The following is a 27,112-nucleotide window of genomic DNA, read 5'->3' on the forward strand; positions in this document are numbered from 1 at the left end:
TGGACAAAACATGTTATAACATAACATGTTTTGAGTGAAATACGAGTCTAAGTAATAAAAGCTAGCAATTAATATTTCTTTCTATTTGATTTTATTTCTCTCTCTCTCTCTCTCTCTCTCTCTCTCTTGTTTTCTCTTTGTGTCGCTCTCTTTAGATAATTATTAAAATATTAAATATTAGGAGGAATCATTAAGCCCTTTTAGGCTACGATATGATTACTTCTCCATCGAAATTGCATAATAAAGAATTGTTGTTGTTACCAAGTAATTTCAAGCCAAGAGAGTCTATTAAGCTTCCACCGACCGATCATTACGAGTGAAACTATAGTGATGCTCCGAACATTGTGATTATCTAGACATAATCCGCGCCATAATGGAGATGTTTAGGAGTGCATTACCAGGCTCAGTGGGCCATGAATGCGGACCTAATTACTATATAAATTGCTGAAACATCGTAGTTATGCGCGAATAATAAGAAGACAGTCGCCGAAACCGGCCCAACATTTTGGCGCCTATAATAATCACCCTATGATCATCTTTATCTCTTTTCTTATTTTCTTTTTAGCTTAAATTCCCGACTGATGTTTCAGAATTTATCAATGTCTTTTTCATACTTATACTTACTACAATCCATAAACTTGTAAAACTTATAGATTGTTTGAATACTAAAGTATGATGTCATAACATCAAAATGAGTATCAATGCGTCCGAAATTTTTGCCGATACTGTATAATATGTGACATAAAAGTTTAAGATTTTTTTTATAGATGTATGTCCGTGTGTGCACGCGAGGGATACGCGAACGTGGCGCTTATTTTATAGAGGCGCGTCGGCGCCTTTCTTCTCTTAGGGGACCAGTGACGCGGAGTCAGTTGGGCGTGGATCGAAGTCTCCTTTTCTTTTCTGCCCTTCTAAGTAAGAGCCTAGCCGGATCGCGTGCCTTTAGCAAGAATGAATACGTACGGCCTCCGAGTAAATGGCCACGTGTGGCGACTCACCACGTTTAAGTGCATGCAAAAAATCACCTGACACACGAGAACTTGACTCAACATTGACCATAATATAGACCAAGTTTGTCACATAATATGTTTATTACATAATTATATTTTGCTTATATATTGAAATATATTATAATATTTATAGTGTTGTTAAACTTAACTCTCGTCAAGGAAAATTTAGGAATTTTCACTAATCAAGTTTGAAAGATACAACATTTCTTCATTCTATTTTAAATAAAATTTATGTTAACAAAATATATATTAATATCAAACATTAATATAAAAAAATTATAAAAAAAACTTATCGTTTAATAAAATTTAAAAAAATCAACGAGTTGAAGAGTCGGTGTTATTAAAAAAAAAAACCAACTTGTTCAAGCAATATTCCCTGAAAAAAGTGGCGATCATTTTGGGACACTCTGTGTATATTATGTCGGCAAGCAATACGAGATAAAAGGCAGCATAACAGAAGCGAAAAAATCAACTGGAATTTGGAGGCACAATAACCGAGTAACAACCCTTGCCAAGCAGAATATCGGGGGATTAAAATACGAGGAAGTAAAGTTCGAGGGGAACCGGGAAGAATTCCAATTCAGATAACGTACCTCTGACATCGACGATACGTGCTGAATTTTCCCCGAGCGTGCAAAGCCTGTCTATAATGTCGGGAATTTACAGACAGAGAGTATAAGGGGGCGAGAAGCGCGGCGATACCGAAATGACTCCACCGTATCCGCGAATGGGAGCAAACGACATTTATTGCACTACTCGTAACGTGGGAAAAACAATATAAGGTATATTGCGCCACAGTATAGATACGCGGTGTACGCTAGTATTAATGTACCAACGATTTTTTTAGTATTCAGTCTGATAGTAGCGTCATGAGTTTACACTCGATAAGACGTCAAGAAGAGAAAACGACAGTGGCAAAGACAGCGAAGTGAGGCAAGAAAATGTGAGATTATTTGATGTCTCGACTAATTTCTCATATAACGCTTTTTCTTTTTCTTCTAAATATGTAGAAATATAAAAATTGAAATATTAAATATTTTAAAAAGCAACATCTATAATCTCTCTATTATGTAAACTTAAAATAAAAGTTGTCTAAACTGAAGTATGAATTAATGTACCTACTATTGTTAATTCATACATAATATTGTCAATCCTGAAAAGAATATACCTAAATCATCGTTACAAGCAATATGTCTGAAAGATAAACCTCTTTGTAATAAATAAAAAAACCGGTGTTATCCAATTAATATAGCCGATATCGATTTTATTACATAATTCATTTCACTTTTATTATTGGCTTGCTCAATAATGCGCTCATCTGTACGAGGTGTGCGCCAACTGCCATCGTGCCATCGGAGAATAAAATCCGAGGTAGGTAGCCACGAGGCACGGACGTGGCTTTCTTCGGAGAAGGCGGCTCTTCTTAGCTCAGTCATAACTAACCGAGGCTGAGCATCGTGCGCCTCCTCCACCTCCTTCTCCACCTTCTCGGTGCTCGTACCTTCGCCGCGCTAAGGCTGTAAACATTTTGGCACCGCGCGATGCAAGAACAATAATTTAGTAGGCTCACGGGGTCCGCACGTTGCGGCGCGGGATTCCTTTTGCCGGCGCGACGACCGACCACGGATGTTACAAGACGTGGATACGTCGGGGTGCTTGTAACGTGCCGCGCGAAACGCGCGCGCCACACGACGTTGAGTTGTCGATTTTTGCGAAACGGCGCGTCCCCAGCCGCCGGGGAGGTCGTTGACTGGCCGATTCTCACCGGGAAGGCGTAAGGCTATTCGGGCAGGACGATAATTAGCAGTAAATCACGAGGGGATGCGTGCGCGTACAGCACGTGGCCCTCGTACTCCGTAAAACACAAGGGTGGCGAAATTATAATAATCGCGCCGCAAGAGAAACGTGGGAGTCGTGCATTTAAATCTTAACAGGCGAAAGTCGTCGAAGATATATCGCCATCTTTCCTTGATCATTCCTTGCTTCTCGAAAAATTTAATTAATATTAGGCAATCTAATCGAATATAAATTGTAGAAGAAAGTAATATATTTGTCTACATATATATAATACCAGAAAAATGATACAGATAAATATATGTCTCTATGTATAGATAGATCCTCCGGATACGCGGTGCAAACGCTGTGGACATTGCAATGTAAGAGGTAAGAGTAAAAGTTAGCGAGCGTCAGCTATTTCTCGAAACTTTCGAAAACGCACTATTGTGCTTTTCACGACACATCGTATATATTTCAAATTAGAACACAATAGCGTATTGATATTTTACTATGTGTGAAACAACCTTCCATCCGTACAAGCTATAGCTAAATGTTTACGGATATGAGAAATACAATAAATTTTACTGAACATTCAAGGACGCTAATACTCGAGAAACGTACTTGCATTGAGTCCACCACTTGACTTTTTATGCGGCCTTTGTCATAACATGATAATTTCGAAACAGGATAGACAGACGTTCCACACGTAAAACCAATATTTTGTTTCAATCAGACTCTAATGCGATAAAATATTCAAAATATTATACGGGTGGTACTAATATCTGTGTAAGACATCTGATAAGATACACACCTATCAGATAAATCTGCTATTGCACAGTAATTATCGTAAATACGATAAATCGGGATTAGCGTCCGTCAAACGACAAACAGAATAAGAATAACTCTCAAATTAGACCAATAAGGCTTCTCGCGCGCGTAGCAGCGCGATGCTGATCTCGATTTAATTAACGCTAAAAGGAAATAAGTGATTTCCCGTTAATTGCGCTACAACAAAATCACTTACGATTGTAGGAGACCGCAAAGGGAATGGGCGACGAGGAGGAAGAAAAACGTTCGGTAAAACCGCAGGCCTGATGCAGGTAGGCATATACGCACATCCATATGTCTGCGCGTTATGGGACCCGGTATAGGCTAGCGGTGCGTTATTATTTTTAAGACTGCATGGATTGAATTTTTATAGGGCTGTTGGCATACGCTTAGCGGGCCCAGTGGTGCTCAAATCGCGACGGTCCTGCCGAATTTTACGACGTCATTAACGAGGCCTCGAGAAAAGTTTGAACACCATTGACAACGTAACGAGACTCACGGACAACCCCATGTTAGCATATGAATACCGGGGTGGTGAGGCCGCGAGACACGGAACACGACCAATAAAAAGAAGTAGGTATGAAAAGGGGAAGGGGGAAGGGGCGCCGCGACGGATCGGTTTCGTATAATAAGCCCTTCCGTCGGTGCCGAAGGGTGTTAACGTTCCCGCAAAAAAAGGGTTGAGTTTTCACTCAACGGCCCACGACCTCGATGCAAGAGAGAATTATTCGAACTCTAAATTTACAGTTCCGCAGCGAAATATTTCATATAATATTGATTCAATTCACGTTGGTTTTCGTCACATTAAAAATGGTTTATATAATTAATCAGTCATGAAATTTAAAACAAATATCGGCTACGCAAAGGAATTACATATTGCTTATATACATAAAGATCTATTATCGCCCGTATGAAAAAAACTTATTTATAAATGTTTTATTAACTTCAAATTGATTTGCGGTTGACATACATTCGGCATTTTTAAAAATCGAAATTAATTATTTCTCTTTTTCTCTCGACAGAGGCGATGAGCTCGTGACGCGTGTCGTAGGCGATGCCTAATCGGTTCATTCAAAAAAATCCATCTAGACAATGACTCACAGCATAGACTGGCCGTTCCACTATAGGCCATTCCACTGTAGGTCAAAGTTCACGTGGGTCAGGGCCATCTTAATTGACATATTTAGATATTGCATATCGTTATCTTTTCTTATCTTCTCCGGACTGTTCGAAAGGTCTGGGAAAGCTCGATTAGGTTTTCTTTTTAATCATTATTTAAAGACAAAGAAATAATAGTCAAAAATATTACCGAGAAAAAGATATTCAACTATCGAATAAATCAAGATACCATTTGAATAAACACATCATGTTAGTCTAACAAGCGTTTCACAAAATGTGATTAATGACATGATTAATGACTAAAAGGAACAAGCGATAAAGCGCATAATTGGAAGCTGTCGTCGTTAGTTCAACTCGTAATAAAACGCACTGTCCAACTATCAACAAAAATTTCGTCAATTTTTATCGTTTTATGTTTAGCCGTAAATTATACACACTTGGGCAGCTGCTTCCCATACCTGGAGAGAGCACGGTCGTAATCATTTCTCAGGAATGTATGATTGATTTAAACCGTGAAAGGGTTGGCCCGACGGCGGGAGGGAATAGAGGTAGAAAGGGAGAGTGAAAGGGTGATTCGGGAATTTCGGGCGCGCGGATGTGCGCGCAGCGCGAGCCGGGAGAAAAAAGAAAGGGCGCGCGATGCGCGTTGTGAACGCCGCGCCGCGCCGCCACTGCTGTCGGGACACGAGATATACAGCGGAAACTAGGACACGTTCCTCGGGAACGCAAGGCCAAGAAAAGGAATACTGCGAGAAGAGAGCGACGGAAGAAAGAGAACGAAAATTATGGAGAGAGAGCGCGGGCTCCGCTGTAATAACATCAGCGGGTCTTAATGGAGGCATCAGCCGATACTTGTGGCACAATTTCACGGGGTTTACGATGGCGTATATCAGGGGCCCCGCTGAGCGGATCAGCCCCCGGGGGATCCACATATGTCCCACTGAGACATTCGTAATCCCTTGTCTTCGTCCCGCTCGTTGATCTCCTCAATCATCCTTCCTTGTTGGCCCCCCATTTTCGCCGAATATCTCCCCCTGTTCCCGCGACCCCGTATGTTTTCGTTCACCTTGTTTCGAACGGGAACGACGGTGAGGTGTTTTTGATACGCCCGTAAAAATTACGACGGTGTCCACAAGTTCAACTTGTGACGAGTGCTACGGCATTTCGAGAAATTAAATCGATAACGATAACCCGCACTTGTAAACTCTCATATCATAATATTTTTACCCTTTTAAATGTTTTATTGCGTTTAAAAATGTTTTTCAAACCATTTGCATTTATTTAATTGCAGAAATAATGAATTTAATTATTATCTGTGTATAATATTGGAATTGCAGAAAATATGAATATATCGTGATCTATTTGTATCTATTGGTTTCTCGATAGACCGTAGGCGGTGTTTTGTATCAATATACGAGAATACGATTCGCACATCTGTCTATAAAGCAAACAACGCTTCGGGGGGTGTCCTGACGTTTTCCAATGCGATCCCCGCAGATGCATTTTTTACGACTTCGCATGCAAATAATTTACATCCCGATCTGATAACTGTTCGCATTCGACCCCTTCGTGATAGTGACGAATGTCGTTTGGCAGACGCGTGTAATGCCATTCAAAGTCGCTCTATCTTGCATTTCACACCCCTGCGACTTTCCTCTCCGGCGATGATTACGATATCAATCTCGCCGACACGACAAACAAGGATACGTTCAATATCGGTTTACTGAAGCAAATATAGTCGACGACGTTCCAAGCTTCTTGTCCTCTCAAGGAAACAATGCCTCTCTCGTAAAATGAAAAATTTGTTCAAATTACAGAGCAAACTCGCTCCTTGCTTTACATATATCTTATTTATCTCTATGTATATATATATATAGAGATAAATAAGAGAAAAATAATTATCTAATACTAAATAATCGATATCGATTGATGTTACTTCATAACTTGAATCACGACGAAAAGATAATACTTAGTTAAGAGTGATGTAACAATGACATTAGATAACTCATATTATGGAGCATCAATCATAAATTATCAATTTACTGTGATAATACAACGATAATTTCGATAACAGCGGAATATTCAGGAGGACGGAGGACCGCAATTAAGCTTAGCAACGTATATCGAAATACATTAAGTCAACACCAACCAATTAAGAAGTGCCGGCCCAACCCGATACGATAGATACGATCCAATGAGTGGGAGGGTCTGCTTTGAGAGAGCCAAGCAGGTGATGGGTACCATTGTCTCGAGTCACTAAGGCTACGGCCGCGGCCTATAATTTCGTCGAGATGGCCGATAGCGTCTATGAAACGCCGATTGAGATCGATATATGCCCGTGAGGATATGTACGCTGACAGCTTGGCCCCGCTGCGGTAGGGTCGAATTGAGAGAGGTCAAGATCTTCTGGACAAATGCCACAGACACGTACGCAATGAAGGAAGCGAAGGCATTCATCCCGACAGCAATGTCGGCTACTATTACAGGAAAAACCCGTAAATTCTGAGTCAGCGCCCGGATTGAATAGTTTCGCGAATTTAATTTCATTTCCAGAAATTGTTACGTCGTGTAAACTAAGAATTAAGGTTTTATGTATAATTGAATAACTATAATTACTTTAATTTCTTCAGTAATATAGATTTTACTCCAATTTTTTATACTAGCACTGTGATAACTGTCTATTATAAACTTATATTCAGTATTAATTTGCATATTATTGCGTGTTGAAAAGCAGAGAAGAAACTAATTCTATTTTCTTGTTTAAGTAAATTCTTAATTCTTAATTTTAATAATTAATCTACTTTCCATAATTTAGACTCATATATATGTATAAGCGTAATTGGAACATCCTGTATACTAAACACGTAAATAATAAAACGTTTTGTATTCTTTTGCAGCTAACTGACATATTGTGGAGTTCCCAGTAATCTAGTGCAGTGCATCACGATCGATGTGGAAGCGCAATCCACCGAAAGAAAAAGCTTTGAAAGGCAAGGCAAAAAGCTACGATATAGAAGACGGGTTTACAATTTCGTCTCGTCATTGTCTAGCATTCGTCTCAAGATAATTTGTCGATCTCGAATGGCCGCTTGTGCATGATATCATCGACATTCTTGCATATATAAGTCTTATTATTTATAAGCAACTAAATTAAATTGCAGACTGTATTCTTCGATTAAACGATTAATGTGATAAACTAATAGACTAATTTTTATATGTTTTTTATATAACGATAGTTATATAAGTACCTATAATCGATGAAGATTTAATCATTAAGTTTTTGTTGAGTACCTAATTCTTTTAAATACATTAATCTTATATATCAATTGATTATTTAATCTCATATCTATTTATTAAGATTCGCGAACTCTTCAGATAATGAATAAATTCAATAGATTTTGATCTGTGTATCAAGAATAACAATATCGAAAATAAGAAATAAAATTGTAATAAGATAAATAATAAAAACGTTCTAAAAGTTCATTGAAATGCAATGCGATTTCAACTGCGCCATGATCCCAAAACAGATTCCATTCGACCGAGAGTGAATCGAATACCGAGAGGCGCGCCTGAAATACTTCCGATGATCGATGCCTCATCATCGAACGTTCCTAGGAGAGCGTCAGGTTGTCAAGCGATTATGGGACATCATGTAGGCCTACGGGGGAAAGAGAGAGCATAGCACGCGGGTATAGGAACGGAACCACGGGGTCGTGTTCTTTAAGGACAAGCCGGTATCGCGACGGTCTCTATTAATCACCGCGCGATGACGGGTACTTGCTCGGTTTCTCACGAGTTCGATTCATCGAACTTGCATTTCGTAGTCCGGTGTTGGGCCCGCATTCTGTTATCGAGACCCGGGACTGCTTCGGGGGCCCCTTTGATTGGACGGCGCTACCGCCATGGGGTTTCTCACGGGACGAGGCGTCGAGGCAGGATCGAAAAATTGATATAATGAGACAGATTATCCAATTGAAAATTATATCTCCTTAGTGTCGGTGTTGACGGCGTCGGGGCCAACGATGATCAATTATACATCGATACCGACTTCGCTTTCTATCAGTATTGTCGAATATTATTAGTATTATCAATAATAAATGCACTGCCGTCACTTCTCACTTGCTGACCTGTCAACGAATCTTTATTAAAATTCCATCGATACATACGTCCAGCACGACGACAGCGAAAGACACTTCGTACGATAATTACCATCGCAATCTTACGACGCGGTTCACAATAATTCGCAATAATCTCACGGCGCGGCGGCGGCTTTATTGCGTTCAACGCTGAGAGAAAGCAAGACAAAGTAGAGAGATAGATAGTTTCTTGCGCGACGCCGACTCCCACGAAAGTATGAGATTTAATTTATAATTTCGGAAGTGCTGTAAAGGGAACCGACTGTCGGAACGTCGCTCTAGGGTACAACCTGTCACCCCTTTAGACGAGCAAGCCCCACGACAGACGCGGACACATATGATAGTGATACGATGCGTGCACACACGCACGTGTGTGCTCCGAGTTAACCCATAACCCATGTCCCATCGGCTGGCAGGCATGAGAGCCTCGCGCGGGACTATACGAATTAAATTTCACAGCTCGTGAACAAACGTCAACTTTGTCCGATATACTAGACGCCGCGCCGCCGACATCTTTCTCTCTACGAATTATCGGTCGCCATTAATTCCTGTATTAATAGAGTCATTAAATATACAACGAATCTTCCCGTACACTGCTTAAAGCAAAATTATATTTTAATCCCACCTGAATCGCGACGTCAATTTTTTTTGTACCTGAATCATAGCGAAGAGAAGAGACTGCCTTGGATCCCAGAAATGTAGGGATTTTTTCAGCATTGTCTTTTAAGTCTCATGTTCCACCTTTTGGAACTGGGCCCGCGGCAAATATGATGAGGGCAAGAGGATACGCGTAAGATACCACCGGGACCGCGATATGAGGAGAGAGAAGCGGTGGGAGGGAAAAGAGAGAAGGAGGATCCCACATCGAAAGGCCCTGTCGAGTGTCGTATTATTTCAGGTTTGCATACGTTTCATGTTTCAGCCCATTATACTCACGAGGCCCACTGCTCTTCCCCTCTCTCTTCCTCTCTCAGCGCCAAAGTGCTCGCGTGTCCAAAGGCATACTCGTCGTTGCCCGAAAAGATTCCCGAGGGACATAAAAGGAGAACCGTACAGGGCCAGAGATGGAAGGGACGAAGCAGCGACCGAAAAGGAGGCGCGATAGGAGGAGAAGAACGGTCTCCTCGGTCACGGATATCTGTCGCGAATCATAATATGCTGTTATTAACGTGTCGCGGTTATCAGCCCGAAATACGTTAGTGCCCTTATCGATAAAGGTATCGGCGGCGGCGCGGCGGTGGCGCGGCGGCGAAAAATCGCGAAAGAATCGCGATATCCCGCGCGTGTGCAACTCTACACCGAATTCACGAGGGGTCCTCGTTTCCTCGAGGAGAAATTAAAGGCAAAAACGATCGAGAGGATAGGCGAAGGACACGCCGGGGACCCGCCTGTCATCGGAGTGCGACCAGTTTGGCTGCCTATCGTACATTCCAATCGACAGAAAAACCCGGCGGACAAATGCGCGAGAACAACTTCGTAAACGCACGTCTACTCTTTCGCCGGGCGCGTTTCGGTTTCTCATCGCCATTCCCAGATCTTCTCGGCTTTGCATCTCCCGCCCTCTTTCTCTTCTCTCCTCCTCCCCATGTTCGTTCGCTAATACACGAGATGTGATTTTCCAGCCAGGAACAAGCCCGAGATTATTTTGCTTCTTCCATCCGATGTTCGGCAGCAAGGATAACGAGCCTCGGAAAGTTATTTTCCGTCAGTAGTTAAGCGGTTTTTATGGCCCTTCTTTATACAGCAAAATATCACGGGTAGTAACGAAGGGGCAATCTCTCGCCATACTCGAGTTTCTCATAGAGATCGTTCTTGTTTCCCGATCGTCAAAGGCGACGTCACAACGTTGACCCTAACGATTGATCTGATTACAAAATATTATTTCCACGTAAGCAGATTGTGTGATAGGTGATCGCGGGAGTCGGCTGCATACGGCCGGCTTTAACAGGGAAGATCATGATAGAAGGGACCGAGAATAGGGTGGCACCGTTACACGCTAACACGATTACCGGACGCCGAACGTTTCCGAGGCGCGGTTCGCCTACAACACCCTGCTCTACAAGCCCGTGTCCGAGGCTCAGGATGACATAGGGTTATTGCCGCACCACCGGCTACTATCTGCTCTCGGGCATCAGCCCGTAATTGTTACAAATCGCCGGACGTCCTCGCAAACATTGATCCACCCTAGGTCCAGAAGTCGTTACCGAAAAAGGACAGATCGCGGCCGCTAGGCAAATCCAGCGCTTATCTAGAGACATAAAACTTGAGAGACAGTGTAATTGATACGAAAGTGGCTCCGTCTTTAACGTATAATCAGATCTAATAATTTAAACGCTGGTATTAATGAAACTGTAGACGCAGATATCGCCTAATAATTACATCGTAATAATTACGATGTAATACAGATGTACTCTAAGCGTAAAAGAGCAAGAAATGTAATTTAGTCCCAATAGATTCAATTTTCTGAAAGTATTGACAATTAGAATATTAATGGTTTTCATTAATAGATAATAAATTAAACAATCTGAGAAGAGAATAAAGTTTATTATGTTGAAGTTGACGAAAGGATAATAGTATATGTATTCTATAGAGCGCGATGCATATTTCACTGGATGGCACACGAGCGAAAACAAAAGCGATAAACTCACTTTAGGCTTACGCCAACTCGCTAATGTGACTATTCAACCTGTGTCAGGCTGATAATCAGACTGATGCATTAAACTTGCTAATTGGATTCTACTCGCAGCGCGTATATAGCGTGTATATAGTTAACTCCGCGTAAGTCTATCTCTGCAGAATGAGCTGAACTCTATGCTCGACAACTCAGTTATCATTTTTTTTGTCACAGAGTTAGCCGAGAAGACACAAGCGTGAAACTGTATCTCGGGTAATCGTATCTTAAATGTGCGTGTAAGCTTTTCTCGCGCGCATCGCGAAATCCGGTTGGTGGGTCGCGTAATCGCCACTACAGGCGATTACATTAAACTTATTAAAACGACCGCGAGGGAAGAAACGAAGAGAATCCTTTCAAGCTATTACCATGGCGTAGTAATAAAGAGGTGTGTTGTGTCATCGTCGTCATTACTACTTGGTAACGGGCGAAACTTAACGCCCGTGTAAAGAACAACCATGCGTGCAGGGGAGAGATAAAGCCGAAGATATCGGCGACGTAAAAGCACATCAGGATGATCGAGTGGAGCCGGGCAGAAGTCCTAATTCCATTAGCACGAAACGGATATAAAGATACGTTAGTGTGATTATAATAAACATCATTGGTCAACTCTGATGCTGAATACGCGTTACTGTTATTATCTTCGCTGTTGTCGTTAACCGAATGAGACTTGCAACGACATCGCCGAAACGCGTGAACTTTATCATTAATATCTATCGACATTATCACCGATAACAGGTATCCGTTAACGCGACGCAACCCGCATTAAATTTGCGCGAAGATATTTATAATTGGTTAACGTAGTTTACGCCTCTCCCGAGTACCCTTCTCCGGCTCGTCGAATCGCCGATGGGCGACGATAGGATTACGTTACTTCAGAAGTCTCGGATGTATCCATACACACATATAAATGGTACTTCGCGCCGTTCAATACTTCGATCGCCGGCTACCTCTTCTCGCGCAAAACTTGCGAGACTCTGGAGTACCGGTTCTCGTCTCGCAGATCTTATCGGGCGCCGCGCGCCGCCACTACCGCTTCTACCTTCGCGATTGTAAAACAGATGCTCCCGGTTGTGTTGCTACTATCGATAGGTGTCGTACCACGCCTGACGTGTAATTCTGTCAGGAGCCACACGAACGGCGAGTGATATCTCTTTCCAATGCGAGGGGTATACGGAAGAAATTTTAATGGAGTCCGCAGCCTGTCTCGAAATAGCGATAAGACACGCTTGGACGGCGTATTTCTCTTATGAAATTTATCGATACATCGTGCAAAGTAAGTCCAATTAATTTATATATCTTATATTTTCATGGAGAATATGTAATATCTAAGCAGGCAAATCGCCTCATGCTTCGCGAAGAATTAAAAAATATCGTAAAATGACAATCTAAAATGTAGCAGTATTTTCTCGTTCGATGAGAACCACTATCAAAATGTCGTAAGCAACACCCACGCATTTTACTGACGAAGCTCTTCTCGATTCTTTTTTCTTCAGCTTTAAACCATCCTTGTTCTACAAATACATTTCGTTCGAAATTTTGTTTTAAAATAATCATGGAAAAATATACAAGTTTGTACGTATCTTAATATCTTTTCGTATAAATAAATAAAATATAATACACAACTACAATTATCATCTATGAGTGAATTAAATGAGCTATTTCATATACATATATATCTTTGAAGAAAATTATGTATATAAAGTCCTTTCCCCCTCTGAATTTCATATTTATAATTTAATCAGTTTTGAAATATAATCTGCAGTAATTATATCACTTGCAAAGACAATTACTTATTAATCTTTGTGTAAATATATATATGGAATTAACAGCGCACGTATCTTGCACAACAAATTTCTTGTGTCTAATTGCAAGCCAGTAAAACTTAACATTCGCGACGTTGATTTTATTCCTGTAGAAATATTGAGCGCCCGCGATCACCGCGCTGTTGACGTTTACAACCTAAGTATCTTAATTTGCATAACGGATATTTTGTTCGTACACGCACGTATCGCAATGTATCCACGGCACCGGTCTACTCGTGTGACGTCAGTAAAAGGAAAAAACACGAAAGGCGGGCCTCGTACGGAAACTTTCGAAACGCGTGTACGTTTAATGGCACGCGTAAAGGGCCTGGTAAGGTGAGAACGGAATGCGGGGACGTTGCTCATTAACCATCGAGCGACTTCAATCAGATTATAGAAGCTGCCCGGGCAAGGCTGGTGGCAGCCTGTTTGGTTCACGCTCGTCTTGATTGGCCGACCTCGACACTCTTCGCGAGAGAGACGCACATGAGAACTTTATCCTAAGCATTTTATCGAAGACGGCGCTTATCAGACGTTATCCGGATGATTTTATTATTTAACGCCCTGAATGTCAACATACCGTATGTCATCGGTGCAGCGACGTTCCACGAGCGGTTTCTACACACAGAACGCTTTACCTCACATGTCGAGATTATACATATAATGAGATTTTATGTGATTCCAGAATTCAGAGATATTATCTGCTGCCTACTTCTCTCCTTTTTGATATCGCAATTTCAAGTATGTACTTCGTAATATGTTTCTTCAAATCGAATTCTTTTTTGCTACCAATTTTGTCATTTAAAATGACATAATTTTAAGCCGGTATAATTTTAACATCTGAAAATGATGATGACGACGACAGGCGCGACATACACATGACTAAATAGAATATCCTAAATCATAGCGACACGTCGGTGGCTGTCAGCCTCCGTTTTAACGACAGGTACTTACCGATAATGCGGGAAGGCGAGTTGCGAAGAGGTGGGTCCATAAATCTACCTAGTTATCGGCAGGTAGCACGTACCTACGTTACGTTTATGACAAATTAATAGACTACCTGTTCTCTCTCGGCGACCCGCGATCGCGCTCGGCGACTACCACGGAACTTCGCCGGATTTAACAGCGTTTTAATGCATCAGCGTGTCTCGTGTGACGTCCGGCGCGATTGTAGGGATTATATATCTCGACGCTCGCTGCCCCACGGGCCACCATAAAGCGACTTCTCTCTTCGTCACGAGTTTACGGCTCTGTCATGCCGCTAACGCAACATAATGCCCGATAATCCCCGCGCGTTGTCGCACTTACGCTCCCGTAAGCGCAACGCCGATCGGTATTGCGCACAGGTGCACCGCCGCAATCTCGACGGCGATATCTCAGGGGAAGACGTATAGCGAGGCATTTATCGCAAAGTACAACACTGGCTTAAGATTATTCTGGGATCGACGTCATCCTGTATATCACAGATCTCGCCGGACTAACGGAATTTTATGATGCGATAATTTGGATTTAACATGCTGTTTGATTGAAATAAGCCTCGAAATAAACCTCGCGAGACTGCGATCAGTGCGGCGCTCGACGAAGTTTCTCTACGCTAGCTTAGCATCATTCCCCAAGTGATATCAATGCGTACGTCACAGATAATCGCGGCTAAATAATTTTACAGCTCGTGAACTTCGACTTAACTAGCTCATTAATTTTTTAAAGTCATATATGCGTCCATAGAAATGTAATTTAACATAGTTTATAATATTATCTATTAATAAAATCTAGTATTTGTGAAAATCTGTCTATAAGTGACTTATCATATTAACCTTCTCATATAAACCTTTCAAATAAATTACACAATTTAAACAAGTATAACGATAAAATATTACGAGAAGGAGCCATGTAAAAATCAAGAGACAAGCGTAGTACCATTAATTTGTAGCTGTTTAAATGTAAGGCCAAGAGAGACAGAGAGAGAGAGAGAAAGAGAGAGAATCAGTGAATATAGTTCCTAACAAGTTGTTACAATGAACAGACTGTGATCCCGCTGAATCGGGTTTTGGGCGTATCGATTCATCAGATAGGTCTTTAGCCGGTTCTCCGCCGTTCGTATATATATCAAATTAGTGAGGCGAGAATTAGTGAGACTACGTCGGGTGCGAGAAGCGTACGCGTGTAAGCGAAACGACGATAAAGGGAACAAGGGCATCGAAGACGAGGAGAAAACATCCGTGCGGAACGTGGCTAGGCAAAGGACAGAAGAAGGTGGACCGGGAGAGAGGGTGGGTCCGAGTGAAGAAGCGAGAATCGATCAATCGAGGCCGAGTGACAGGCAACCGGTGGTATCACGGGCATCGACATGGCGACAAGTGCCTCGTACACCGTTCCCAGTTACCTACGTGCGTCGAAGGACATCTTTGTCCCGATGACGTAGCTGTAATCAAGACACAAAAGACATACCTACATTGTAATCCTGCGCGACGACAACTTTATCTTTCCCGTTGCATTAAATGCATAAATAAAATAAAATATTAATTCTTTTTCCGTTCCAAACAATTTCTCTGCTTAAATGGACTAAAATATATGTACTTTTCTACAGCGTAATCTAACTAAGCGACGTTTCATCAAACAAGGCGGTTGACGCAACTGAATCTGTTACATTATAATTGCATTAAATATTGCAACACGCTCTCGCGCGCGTGGTCGCTTCAAAGAAAACTCATCTATCAGCCGAAACAATATCTTATGTACATAACGTACATTAGAAGGTACCTCGTGTACCTGCATAAGTTAGGTCGTCAGATAAGCGCATGAAAAAGACGCCGCACTTGGGACGTCTTCGGGAAATCGATGTGTGGAGAACGGGATTTCTGTCCGCTCAAACGCCGAAAGAAATGCGAAGCTAATACATGTTAACCGCGGTAAATTGAGACCGCAATTATTCGACGGCAATTATTCCGAAGCGTGATGCCGCAAAAGAACCTGTCGTTGTTCCCGTGTGCAAAGAGGCGGTTACGAGACAGACCGCGAGCAGATGGATTAATGTAAAGGCGCACGACCCTAACAAGCGAATTATCTCCAAGATATATTGTGCCGCTTCACGGGTGGTTAAGTCCGCGCGAACAGCTCCTAGGAGAAAGAGAGATAGAAAGAGACGATTGTCGAGTATAACACCGCTGAGGAGAGACTGGAGAGAGTCAGAGTAGAACGAGGAAATAGAAAGCGAGAGAAAACGAGACGCAGAAAGCGAGAAAGAGAAGAAAAAAGAGAAGGAGAGAGAGAGAGAGAGAGAGAGAGAGAGAGAAACGAAAGAAAGAGAAACGAAGAAAGATCAGACGGCTCCCAAGCTCTGAATGACTGCGGCTTGCCTCTTTCCGTCTCACTCCCTGCTAATGCCTTGTAAGCTCTACTAATCTGCTTACCGGTCGTCTCTCCTGATTTACCGAGATGTTTTCATTGTCTTTGCTGACTTAACAGCGGACCATAAAGATTCTCGAACTTACTCTCTTTTCTGCGCGATCTATCTGTATCTAGGCGTCGATGTGCTTTTTATAAGAGGACACTCTGATTCTCCAACACGCACTGACATTTCGCTTCCGTTCTACCTTCTTCTTAAAAGCTTTCCTGAACAACAATTTTACACGCGATCGTGATCATATTATAAACGACATTATGGATTAAAAATCGTCCTCCTTGCATTTCTAGATAACAATCAGGAAATATCGAAAAACCTTACATTTAAAAATCGTATATTATATTAATAAATTAAATAATAAAATTAATTTTATTTGACACAAATGTGAATCCATCGTATGATATATTTGGCAGTGGATCGAAGTTCTAATTGCGAAGAAAGTCCCGCTGGCGGTTGAGTTTAGTGAACTCTTCTCGACAGCGAGCTTCTCTCAGAGACTGAAAGAGAAGAGCGGAGAGTTCGAAATCCGTCGTCGGCGAGCGCCGACTTTTTCTTGGAAGAATAATATTTTCTTACGATGCGGGGAGAAAGGAGAAAAGTACTCTCTCCTTCTCCCGAAACTACCGCGCCGATCAATGGTGGAAGTGAATCCGCCCGCGAGTCTCCGCGATGAATTTTTCCGCGGCACGCACCGACGAGCACGGGATTTAATGGTGGGTACATTGCACCACGGACATAAATTCCGCGATCAAAGTGCATTGCGTCGTATCGAGGCGAACTTTAAGGATTTTATGTGATTAAGTTCTCCGCCGTCACTATCCCCCACTTTTTACTCGCTTAGAGCTCCTCTCGCTCCTTTTAACTATTTTCGTTCCCCGAACGCAATCTTTTCCTCCTCGCTGCAAGACCTTTCCTTTTCCCTTCGTCCCGCTTCGCTCGCTTCGCGATGACTTTTTCTACGATTCTTGCGCATCTTCCTGCATCGATTGCACTCCCTCCATCGTCACTGGGGGCGCACGCCGCCTTTTCCTTTTCCGATCCGGTCGGATGCAACGGCGTTGGATACCAGCGCATTATCGAGTTCGACTCGGGCACGTACGACAAATCGTCCAAGTTTTAAGTATTTTCAAAAAGAATCCATCCTACGAAAATATCCCCGTCGCGCGTCTCCGGTAACGGCGCGCGGCGGCGCGCGCAGTGCCGGGCGGAACGGGGGGAAGGACCGAAAGAGCCGGGGCCATAAAATACGTGTGCATGGATGCATTTACGAAGTCCCCAGGTCCGTGGCGACCGGGAACCGGGAGAATACCGGGGGATGAGGGATGAGAACGCAGCGGCGTGCAAGCGCAGGGAGTAGGCGGGAGCGGGACAGAAAGGGAATGCTGGCCACTCTCACGTAGCCAAGTTGCTACCAGTTGTTTTCCCGAGGGACAAATTTATCACCGCGTCTCTCGCGCGCAGCGAGTTTGAGAGGTCAAAATCAAAAGTCGTATCAGCGCGATATTTCGTATCGATATCCCCGACCGCCGATCGTTTCAACTCCCGTTGGTATGTTCTTCAATTAACGTGAATTGTCTGATATTCCACTCCACTCGACTCCGGCAAGAGCTCGACCCACTTCGCGCAGGAATCTTGACCAAGTTTCTCGTATCCGGAATATCGGAGGCTTCCAACCGCGAACGAAGCTCCTACTGTGAATAATGACAAAAGTACCGCGTAACGAGCGTCGTTGTTGAAGAGAATTGACGAACATTACCTACTTATTTTTTATACATTCATTTTAGGGTGTATATCTCAAATGTACATTTTTGGAACAAATAATTGTAAAAAGAACGATGTGAACAAACTAAGGTACCAAGATTAAGACAGAAATAGTTTGGAAAACGTAAAACGCTTTTTGTTATTTCAGAATAAATTGTTTTCTTGTAGTTTTTAAAGCTCCTTTTAGCTGTATGTAAAACTATCATAATATTAGTTTTCAAAATAAGATTCAAATAACATGTAATAAAATATCATTTGTATCTTTGGAGAAGTCTTTAATTAGCTAAGAATATCGAAGACATAGGATAACATACGAGTTGACACAAGGTAATATATAGCGCACGTCTTGTCGCTTCTCGCTTTTCTTTATTAAGAATCATGATTGTTTTAATTCCGAACGTGCGATTTAAAATTCCAACTCCGAGAGTCCCGTAATACACAGAAAACAAACGACGAGACATATACATCTATAAAAATATTATATAAATCCCATAAAAAAATATAAAATAAATATCCGTAAGCAGTACCATTTATATGCAGTTGAAACCAGTTACGTGTTACATACACGTTGATATATTTAAAGAGATAATTACACATGCAATAACGTACGTGTCAAAATTAATTAGTTTCTCAGAATGCATTTCTCTAGAAAGGCTTATAGAAATCACGAATTGAAATCGAAAACGTTGTAAAAGGATTCCCATAAAGAATGAATCGATGCAGCGCTACTCCGGTAATCGCGACGGTACGACATCCCGGAGGTTGCGAGAAACGTAGGCGGGCCTGTAATTTTCTCGCCTCCGGACCATGACGCGCTTCGTAATTTTCATCCGACTACGAGTCATCGGGACTCCGGGTCGTCCGGCGCGGCGTCGCGGTCGAAAATTGTGCTAATCCCTTTAAAGCGACCCCCGCCCGCGTCTCGAGAAGTGTGATCAGCCGACGAGGCGTAAGTAACACAACAGGTAGGTAGAACAGCAGAGGCCACCGGCGGCGGCGGCGGCGGCGGCAGCGGCGTGCACGAGGAGGAGCGAGGAGGAGAGAACGGCTGGAAGAACAAAAGCAGCAGCGGAGCCACAGGCTCCACAGGTGCTCTCGTGAGTGGGTTTCCGTCCGTTTGGATAACCGCAGACCAGTCGCCAAGGCGTTAGAGCAAACACCGACCGAGGCGAACTTTCTAACGCCACACTGCCGCCGCCGCGCCGCCCGGTGAATCCCTTCTCCCCATTCCGGTCCCCTTGAAACTACGATCCTCGGACCGCTCTACCTGCTAACTCGCGTAAAACTGCCTATAATCTGGAAACGCAGCCTTTCCGAGAAGTTCCATCTATAACGCGTCTCATTGAAAATCGAACGAGTTGAAAAGAGAACATATGGTTGTTAATTTAGAAAAATGCATCTTAATAGAAGTTGAAATATTTTATCTACTGTGCTTTATACGAAATAACACTGCCAAGCATCATCATTCGAAAGACCAGAGTCTCGAAGTGATCATTCTCTTATTGTTAGTTATAAATACAGTACATAGGATTTTATCGCGCATCGATATTTATATTTACGAAAGAAAGTATTCTCTCTCGGCACTAAAATGTACCTTGACGTGCGCCCGTAAATTCGCCGATTTTCACCCCGTCGACTCTGATAGTTTTATCTTTCTCACCCCGCATCGTGTTTACTGCGCGATGGTCATTAGCAGGGATTGCTTGGTAGCAAATCCTTGCAACATCACGTATATCATACGCAAAAGCGTTGCATCAAGGAAAGCGAATCAAACAATAAATAATTTTAATATGCATGGGGATAATGAGCCATTACTATTAATTTTTCTACTCATGTGTATTAAATCAATTTCATGTCTTTGTAAAATCCTAAATTGTTAATTATAAACCTTTACATGATTTTTAATTATATAATTTTGTCAAAGCACTATAATATTTAAATGTGAAATAAATACAAATTTACGGAAAGTGATGACATTCATCTATTTTATCTAATTTCCCTGAGAAAAATATTCTTCACGATACTTATTTCGAGAAGTAGTATGATCATAAAATTGATATATGTAGATACTCTATAAATAATTAAATACATGGATTTTTTGTGTAAAACTTATGATGCATTTTTTTAATCCTTTGTTCGCACGCGAGTATTGTTCAAATGTACATGTGGCACGTGCCATTCTTTATTTTATGATTTTACCATCCATCCACAAACCAACGTCATACATAATACTATATTTAGAAAAAAAGTGACCACTATATCGAAGCACAGCTTCGCGAGCAGCGTTCAAGCAAGAAAAGAGGACGAAGATCGCGACGACGATCGTTTTACGAGCTCCGAACACGGATCAACAATCGGAAGACGATGGCCGTCTCAATGAGCGGCAATAAACCGACTTCATTGGAGGGGGAGAGGGGAGGAAGAGGAGAAGAGAGTGCAAAGAAGAATATCCACCCAAGAAAATGCGAATGCGTCTCTCGTATAACGGCACCTGCGACACTCTTCTACCGGGTGTATCTCGGAACGACGCGGCCGAACAATGCCGGACCACGAATCGTCGGAGTCTGATTTACAGTGTGCTGCCACAACGCCAATGTAAACAGATACCGGCGGCGCGAGGGCCGACGATATATAAATCGTGAAATGTCGTAAGTTTTCGAAACCAAAATGGTAATGGCAGTTGCGCAATTCGGCGACGCGACGCGCGACGGTCCGCGCGCTACGAATTACGTGCGCGGGTACGATAACGTTTGTCAATTTCGGTGCGAATTTTTCGCAAAAGTTTTGCGCGCGGCATAACAGCAGCGGAGCACCATTCACCGCGATGGCAATGATATACAGGGGAATTTTCTAACTGGAGTAAACTCGCGCGATACAGTATTCATCGATTGCCACGATCAATAAGCTACAAATATCTGGGATACCGAATCGTGCTGCTGGCCGATACATCGAACCTTATTAATCGTTTGTTATTTATGTAAATATTAAACCGTTACTGTTCACTGTTTAATGATCCTTGAATTATTAATTACAAATCACACAAATTGAAAGTCAAGAGATGAAAAGTTGTTCAGTCCTATACAATTTTTTAATTTCGCGATGAAAAAGATGAAACACAATATCGGCTTCTGACACAATCAAGTTAATTAAGGTATATCGTATCAATTATTCATTGATATAGTTTATTTCTGTACCGGTGTGGCGCATATAAATCCTACACGAATTCTCTCTTTTTCTCGAAAGAATCTTCCACCTATAAGAATTGCAGGTAATTTAGGGATTCGCAGAATGAAATACTTTTGTATTTACCTCGTGGATCGCAATTCTCTGACGAGTTTTAAATTCGGCGAATTTACTATCGTCAGTGACGCGGACTGCGTCGTCACTGCACAGCACTCGCACGCTCGGCGCGAGCGTCACGTCGTTACTTTACATTCCTTGTCGATTTTTATGACGTGGCCACACGTTGTAAAAATCAATAAGGGAGATTCGCATGCGACAGGAGAAGCGTAGGAGCAATAGATTCCTCGGTGACGGCAGTCCGTAACGGGGAGCGAGAGCCGTATAGCGTCGTTCTCTCTATTACTATTTTGTTATATTATTGCCAATAAAATATCTGCGGAAAACAAGGCACGCACCAAGTTTTTACAGTCCGGAACGGCGCGCGCTTATTTACGCCGAAGTAAATTCCGCGCGCTGCCGTTCGTTCGAGATCTTTAATTGAGGCCCAAACGCGCGAGCCAGTACGAAAGTATTTCGCGCCATTAATACCCGCGGACACGCGGATCGTAAGGAAATGCGTAAATTCATCCCGCTATCGTTGCCGCGAGCCGCGCGCATCGGCCGTTATGCAAATTATTCTCAGCCCGAGCATAAAACCTCGCTAAACTAGGGTCAAATTCGCCGCCTTGAGAGGAGCCACGCACACACGCGTATCACACTCTCGCCGCTCGCGCCTGCGAGAAATAAATAACGAACGGCCACGTCCCGTAAACGTCAATCTCCGTAAAAAAATGCAGCTTGGTCGACCGGGGTGCCGCAACGGACGGCGCAACATTTCGGCAAGCGGCCTCACGCGCGGCGATCACCGAGTATTTACGGCGGTAGATGGAGTAAGGCCCGTACCGCGTGACGACAATAGCCGCGACAATGCAACCTGTCTCCCGGTACTCGCGAGGATGTGACACGTTCGAGAGCCGCGCGTGACGTTCTGCAGCGCGCCGTGATAAGCGGTCCGTCGTATGCGGAGGCACGGACTCGGTGACACTTGAGACTTCAGGGTGACTGAGTCAAGGCTCCCGACACTTTCGAAATCCCACCGCTGCTGAGACTTGCCCAAAAACGGAAGAAAGACGCCTCGTAATTCGCTATGTAAATTTGGAAATTGAAATTGAAAACGGCGACTGAGAATTACTTTTTTTTTTTTTAATAAATTGATTACGAGATCATCTCCGACTTCTGATGTTCTATCTTTTAATGGTTTTCCAATTTTCAATATCACTTCCTGTCTCACAACTTTAACAGAAATCCAGTAATGTTCCTAATCAGATAATAATATTCAAAAATTCCCAACAAGCTCGTATAACTTTCTTGGTACAATCGGGAGAGTTTCGTGACCCGCTTTTGTGCATCGCTTAGTCACGATAAAACGGCAACGCGAGAAAGAAGAATTGGATGAAGGAAACAGAAGGAATACGAGCAGGTAAGCATCGAATCGCGATTGGAGCGGCGCCAATTCCTCCCGTGGGATACGTGGATTTGAAATTCAACGCGATGAAGAGTTCACCCCCTCGCACATTTTCGGCCGCGTCCAACCCGCTAAACTAGTTCGACCCTATACGCGAGGGCCAAGGTATATATCCCAGTTCGCTAACCCAGAGACCGTAAGCACTGGCACCCTTTCAAATTTGGCAGGTTCGGTATCCTTTTAATTTAAATTACGCCAATCGGGATATCTGTTTCTAATATCATTAACACCAGAATAAGACAGTGGACAACGAACCTACGGACTCATAATTTGCGAGAGAGAAATGGAAAGTCGTTTCTTACTTCGGTCTGTGTTCGTATCTTCATCTTTCCATTGTATTAAAAACCCTTAGAAATAATTTCTCGTGAAAACTACGTTATTCATTATGCTACTTTAGTTTTCAACTTTCAACTTCGAAAATGTCACTTTGATTAGCTTGTACAAGCATTTAACAAATTTGTAATACTATAAAATCGATATCGAGATAGAAGTAATCTTAATTTGTGTTAATTTTCTCCGTGCAGAGAGGAAACAAAATTGAATTCCTGCTACAAATATCAAGGTCTTAAATTAGTTTCATAATATCGTAGTTCGTAATCTTGTTGAAACTATTGCAATACCACGGGATTCCTTATATCTTACGATGCAAGTGAGTCAGCATTAAGAAAAGTCTTCAAAAAAGCGAAACGTTGCATCATACCCAGTTCCTGGAGGGATCGCGATAAGCCCGATCGATCCGGCGCCATTTTCTCGGGAAGGCGCACGACCGGAGAAAATCGCAGACAACCCGCGGGGCACGGATGTTTGTTTCCACTACCACTGAATGGCGAGCGTCGTCCGCGGGTCGACAAACGGAAGCAGATTGATGCGCAATGGGGCGATGACGCGTTAATCGCGAATTCCTTTGGAAATCGTCCCCTCGAATGTCGAGTCTATCGTCGGCTTTTGTACAGCCGGGGGGCACAGCCAGATGAAGGGGCAAACGAGAGAACGCCGTTGACTCGGAAATATCGCGGAGGGTTTCGCTTTTGACGAGACTTCGCGAGGCGTAAGGGCCATCACTGCGCGCGTACGAACGTGAATCGCGAGGGTTCGCTGCTTCTTCCGGCAGAGTCCTGGACAAAACTCATCGACGGCACAATACACCGAATAATACACGCAAATATGCCATATATCGCTTACTAGAGTTTGATACACGCTTTAAAAGTCATACATGATCCATTTGGATCAAGTGGAACAAGTAACTTAATTGGTACGAATGTACTTCGTAATAAATTTGATAGTTTATAGTGTTTATACATATGCATATAATCTAGATGAATGAGTAATATATGTTATATGAATATGAAATATATCAGTATAATATATGGTAATTGTATGTGAGAACAGACCGCAAAATAATGAGTACTCTCAGGAGTTGCAACAAATGCATGTAAGCTCAAGCAATTCAAGCTACATAGAAGCAACAATGCAGATATAAAGATATTTCGTAGTGCACTTGGAAGACATACATTGTAATCACTTTTATAAAATGGAACATTACAAGATTTAAAAAATTCAGAATTTTTCTGAACCACATTATATCAAACAAGTAGCAATTGCAAAGTAATAATATTAAACAAAGTAAATAAATAATTTCATATATATAAGATATATTTGAAATAATTCTTTTCTTCGCCAATAATAATTCACAAGAAAAAACAATTTATTTCGATCAAACTGGCAATTTATTGTAACGTTTATATGTACAACGTTTCGGCCATTGTTTTTGGTCCTTATCAAGTACACTCTGTGTCATAAAATTAAATAGCCGCTCGAAGCATCCTTGTTAGATACGAGTTCTTACCTCAGAAATTCATATCTAAAAGATATATAAACGGATGTCCATTACGAACATATGGACACTCGATTACATCTGTTAGATATGAATTTTTGGAGAAAAAAACTTGTAACAAACTTCGAGGGGCTATTTATTTTATGACACAGAGTGTACTTAATAAGAACCAAAAACAATGTTCAAAACGTCGTATATATAAACTTTACAATAAATTACCAGTTTGGTCGAAATAAATTGTTTTTTCTTGTAAGATATATTTGTTATTTAATCCCTTTAATACTTTCATTTTTCAATCGATGCCCCTGTACGACTTGCTCCAACCTTATTTCTCGCATTTTTGGCGCTTGAACAATATGGTCAATTGCGTTAATGCATTCATACCATTTTCTTATGCAACTTGAGTTAAATAGAAAGTCAGGCGATATTTCCGCGTCGTAAATGTCGTGCATTTCAAGCGAACCATTAACAACTGATTGCGCGGAAAGAGATTGCCAAAATTCGGAAGGAAGACGCGCGACGCGCGCGAGAATAGAACAGCTCAAAAAAGAAAGAAACGGATCTATCCCTTTAATCTAGCCTTGGGCAAAAGTGGTCGTGTCGTCTAGCCATGAGCAAATTCTCGCTCACTTCCCATCCCCTCGGCAGTCGCCGGCTCGAAATGGAGCGAGGGGAGACGTTCGCGTTTGCGTCCCGATTAGAATGGATTTCATCGTCGCGATTTCAAGAACGCTCCACCGCGAGAATGTAGCGGAACGAAACCGGAGACGATAAATCTGCGCGCGCGACATTGGTTCCGCGGCTTCCTCCTCGCAAATGCGAGAGAATGCGAAAGCATTCGCGGGGGCGGTCGAAAGACGCGTCTGATTATCGACATATCCGTTCGCCTTAACGCACTTATTCGGAAATTCTAAAGGTCAGCTAAAATAAATCCGCATTCGCGAGAGCTACGAAAAATTCGCCAAGAACATCGCTACGCACGAGGAGAACCGGTGAATTTCCGCGTTATTTCCCCTCCTCTGGCCGTGAAAGAATTCTCTGCAAATATCGTGTTCTGTACTTTTTCTCGGAAGTTACCAAGTCGGTACTTCGTCGCGCGAGGATGAAATCTCGCACGTTCCCATTTACGTAAATCCTCTCCGTCTTGACCGCTGGAGTTCCGAAGTGCAAACGACACGTAGATACTTTGCGCGGAACTCGAAGAACTTCGTCTCGGGAACGAGTCTCACGCGAGACTTCTTCGCAGGAGAAAAAAAAAGGAAAAAAGCGCGTTACGGAAACAGCGAGACAAGCAGCGGCGACTTCGTACACTGACCTTATAACGAACATGTGTGTCCCGTGGTCCCTGGATGGACAGTCATTGGGTCTCACACGGGGTGGCTCGTAGTACTCAGACGACGAAGCTTCGGGCACGTATCCACGCACGCACGCGATGTCCTCGCACGATCTTGACGCGGCTACCTCGCGGTCACGCGTGCGTGCGCCGCGCCGTCGTACGATCCTCGTGGTGTCCGGTGTCGCGATCGTCACCAATAAGAACTGAACCGACCTCACGATCTCGCGGTACCGCACAATTTCGCGGTTTCCTCGAGAATTCACGCCAGCGTAACTTTCTCCTTGTCTTCTTCTTCTTCCTTTTCTTCTTTTCCTTCTTCTTCTTCTTCTTCGTTTGGGACACCGTTTACGCGCGATCGCTCTTTTCGCGCCGCGAATTGCCGATAAAATAAACCGCCGCGTCTCGTGGAGAAACTACCGGAAGTAACGGGGGAAGTCAACGGGTGGAAGACAATAATGACAATGACGACAATGATGACGAGACCGTGAATGACGACAACGACAACGACGACGACGACGACGACGACGGTGTCTCGTGGCGGTGGTCGATAGCGCGGCGCTCTACTGACGTCGCGACGCCTCGTCGTGTCGTGGCCCGCGGCTCCTGCCCGCCCACCCCCCGTGGCGCCCCACGACGCCCTCACTCACTCCGGAACAACCCGGAAACTGACGAACCACCCCGCCCCC

General features: G+C 42.9%; 1 protein-coding gene and 1 long non-coding RNA gene across 3 annotated transcripts in view; one reads left to right on the forward strand and one right to left on the reverse strand.

Moving 5' to 3' along the window:
• LOC139825322 (fibroblast growth factor 18) overlaps positions 1-27,112 on the reverse strand; it is a 131,027-nt gene that overhangs the window by 85,575 nt on the left and 18,340 nt on the right. The window contains exon 1 of one of the 2 annotated variants that reach the window (XM_071797966.1): positions 26,406-26,996. The exons of the other annotated variant lie outside the window; for it this stretch is intronic. Within the exon in view, the coding sequence (XP_071654067.1) occupies positions 26,406-26,419 (14 nt within the window). The 5' untranslated portion in view covers positions 26,420-26,996. Of the gene's footprint in view, positions 1-26,405; positions 26,997-27,112 lie in introns of those variants that run through there. 2 annotated transcript variants of the gene reach the window in all.
• Positions 1,175-8,118, forward strand: LOC139808939 (uncharacterized). The gene is made up of 4 exons (XR_011730980.1): positions 1,175-3,173; positions 3,819-3,886; positions 3,988-4,187; positions 7,631-8,118. It is a non-coding gene; the product is annotated as an uncharacterized lncRNA (long non-coding RNA).

The sequence above is a fragment of the Temnothorax longispinosus genome, chromosome 2 (genome assembly GCF_030848805.1).
Source record: "Temnothorax longispinosus isolate EJ_2023e chromosome 2, Tlon_JGU_v1, whole genome shotgun sequence".
Lineage (NCBI taxonomy): Eukaryota > Metazoa > Arthropoda > Insecta > Hymenoptera > Formicidae > Temnothorax > Temnothorax longispinosus.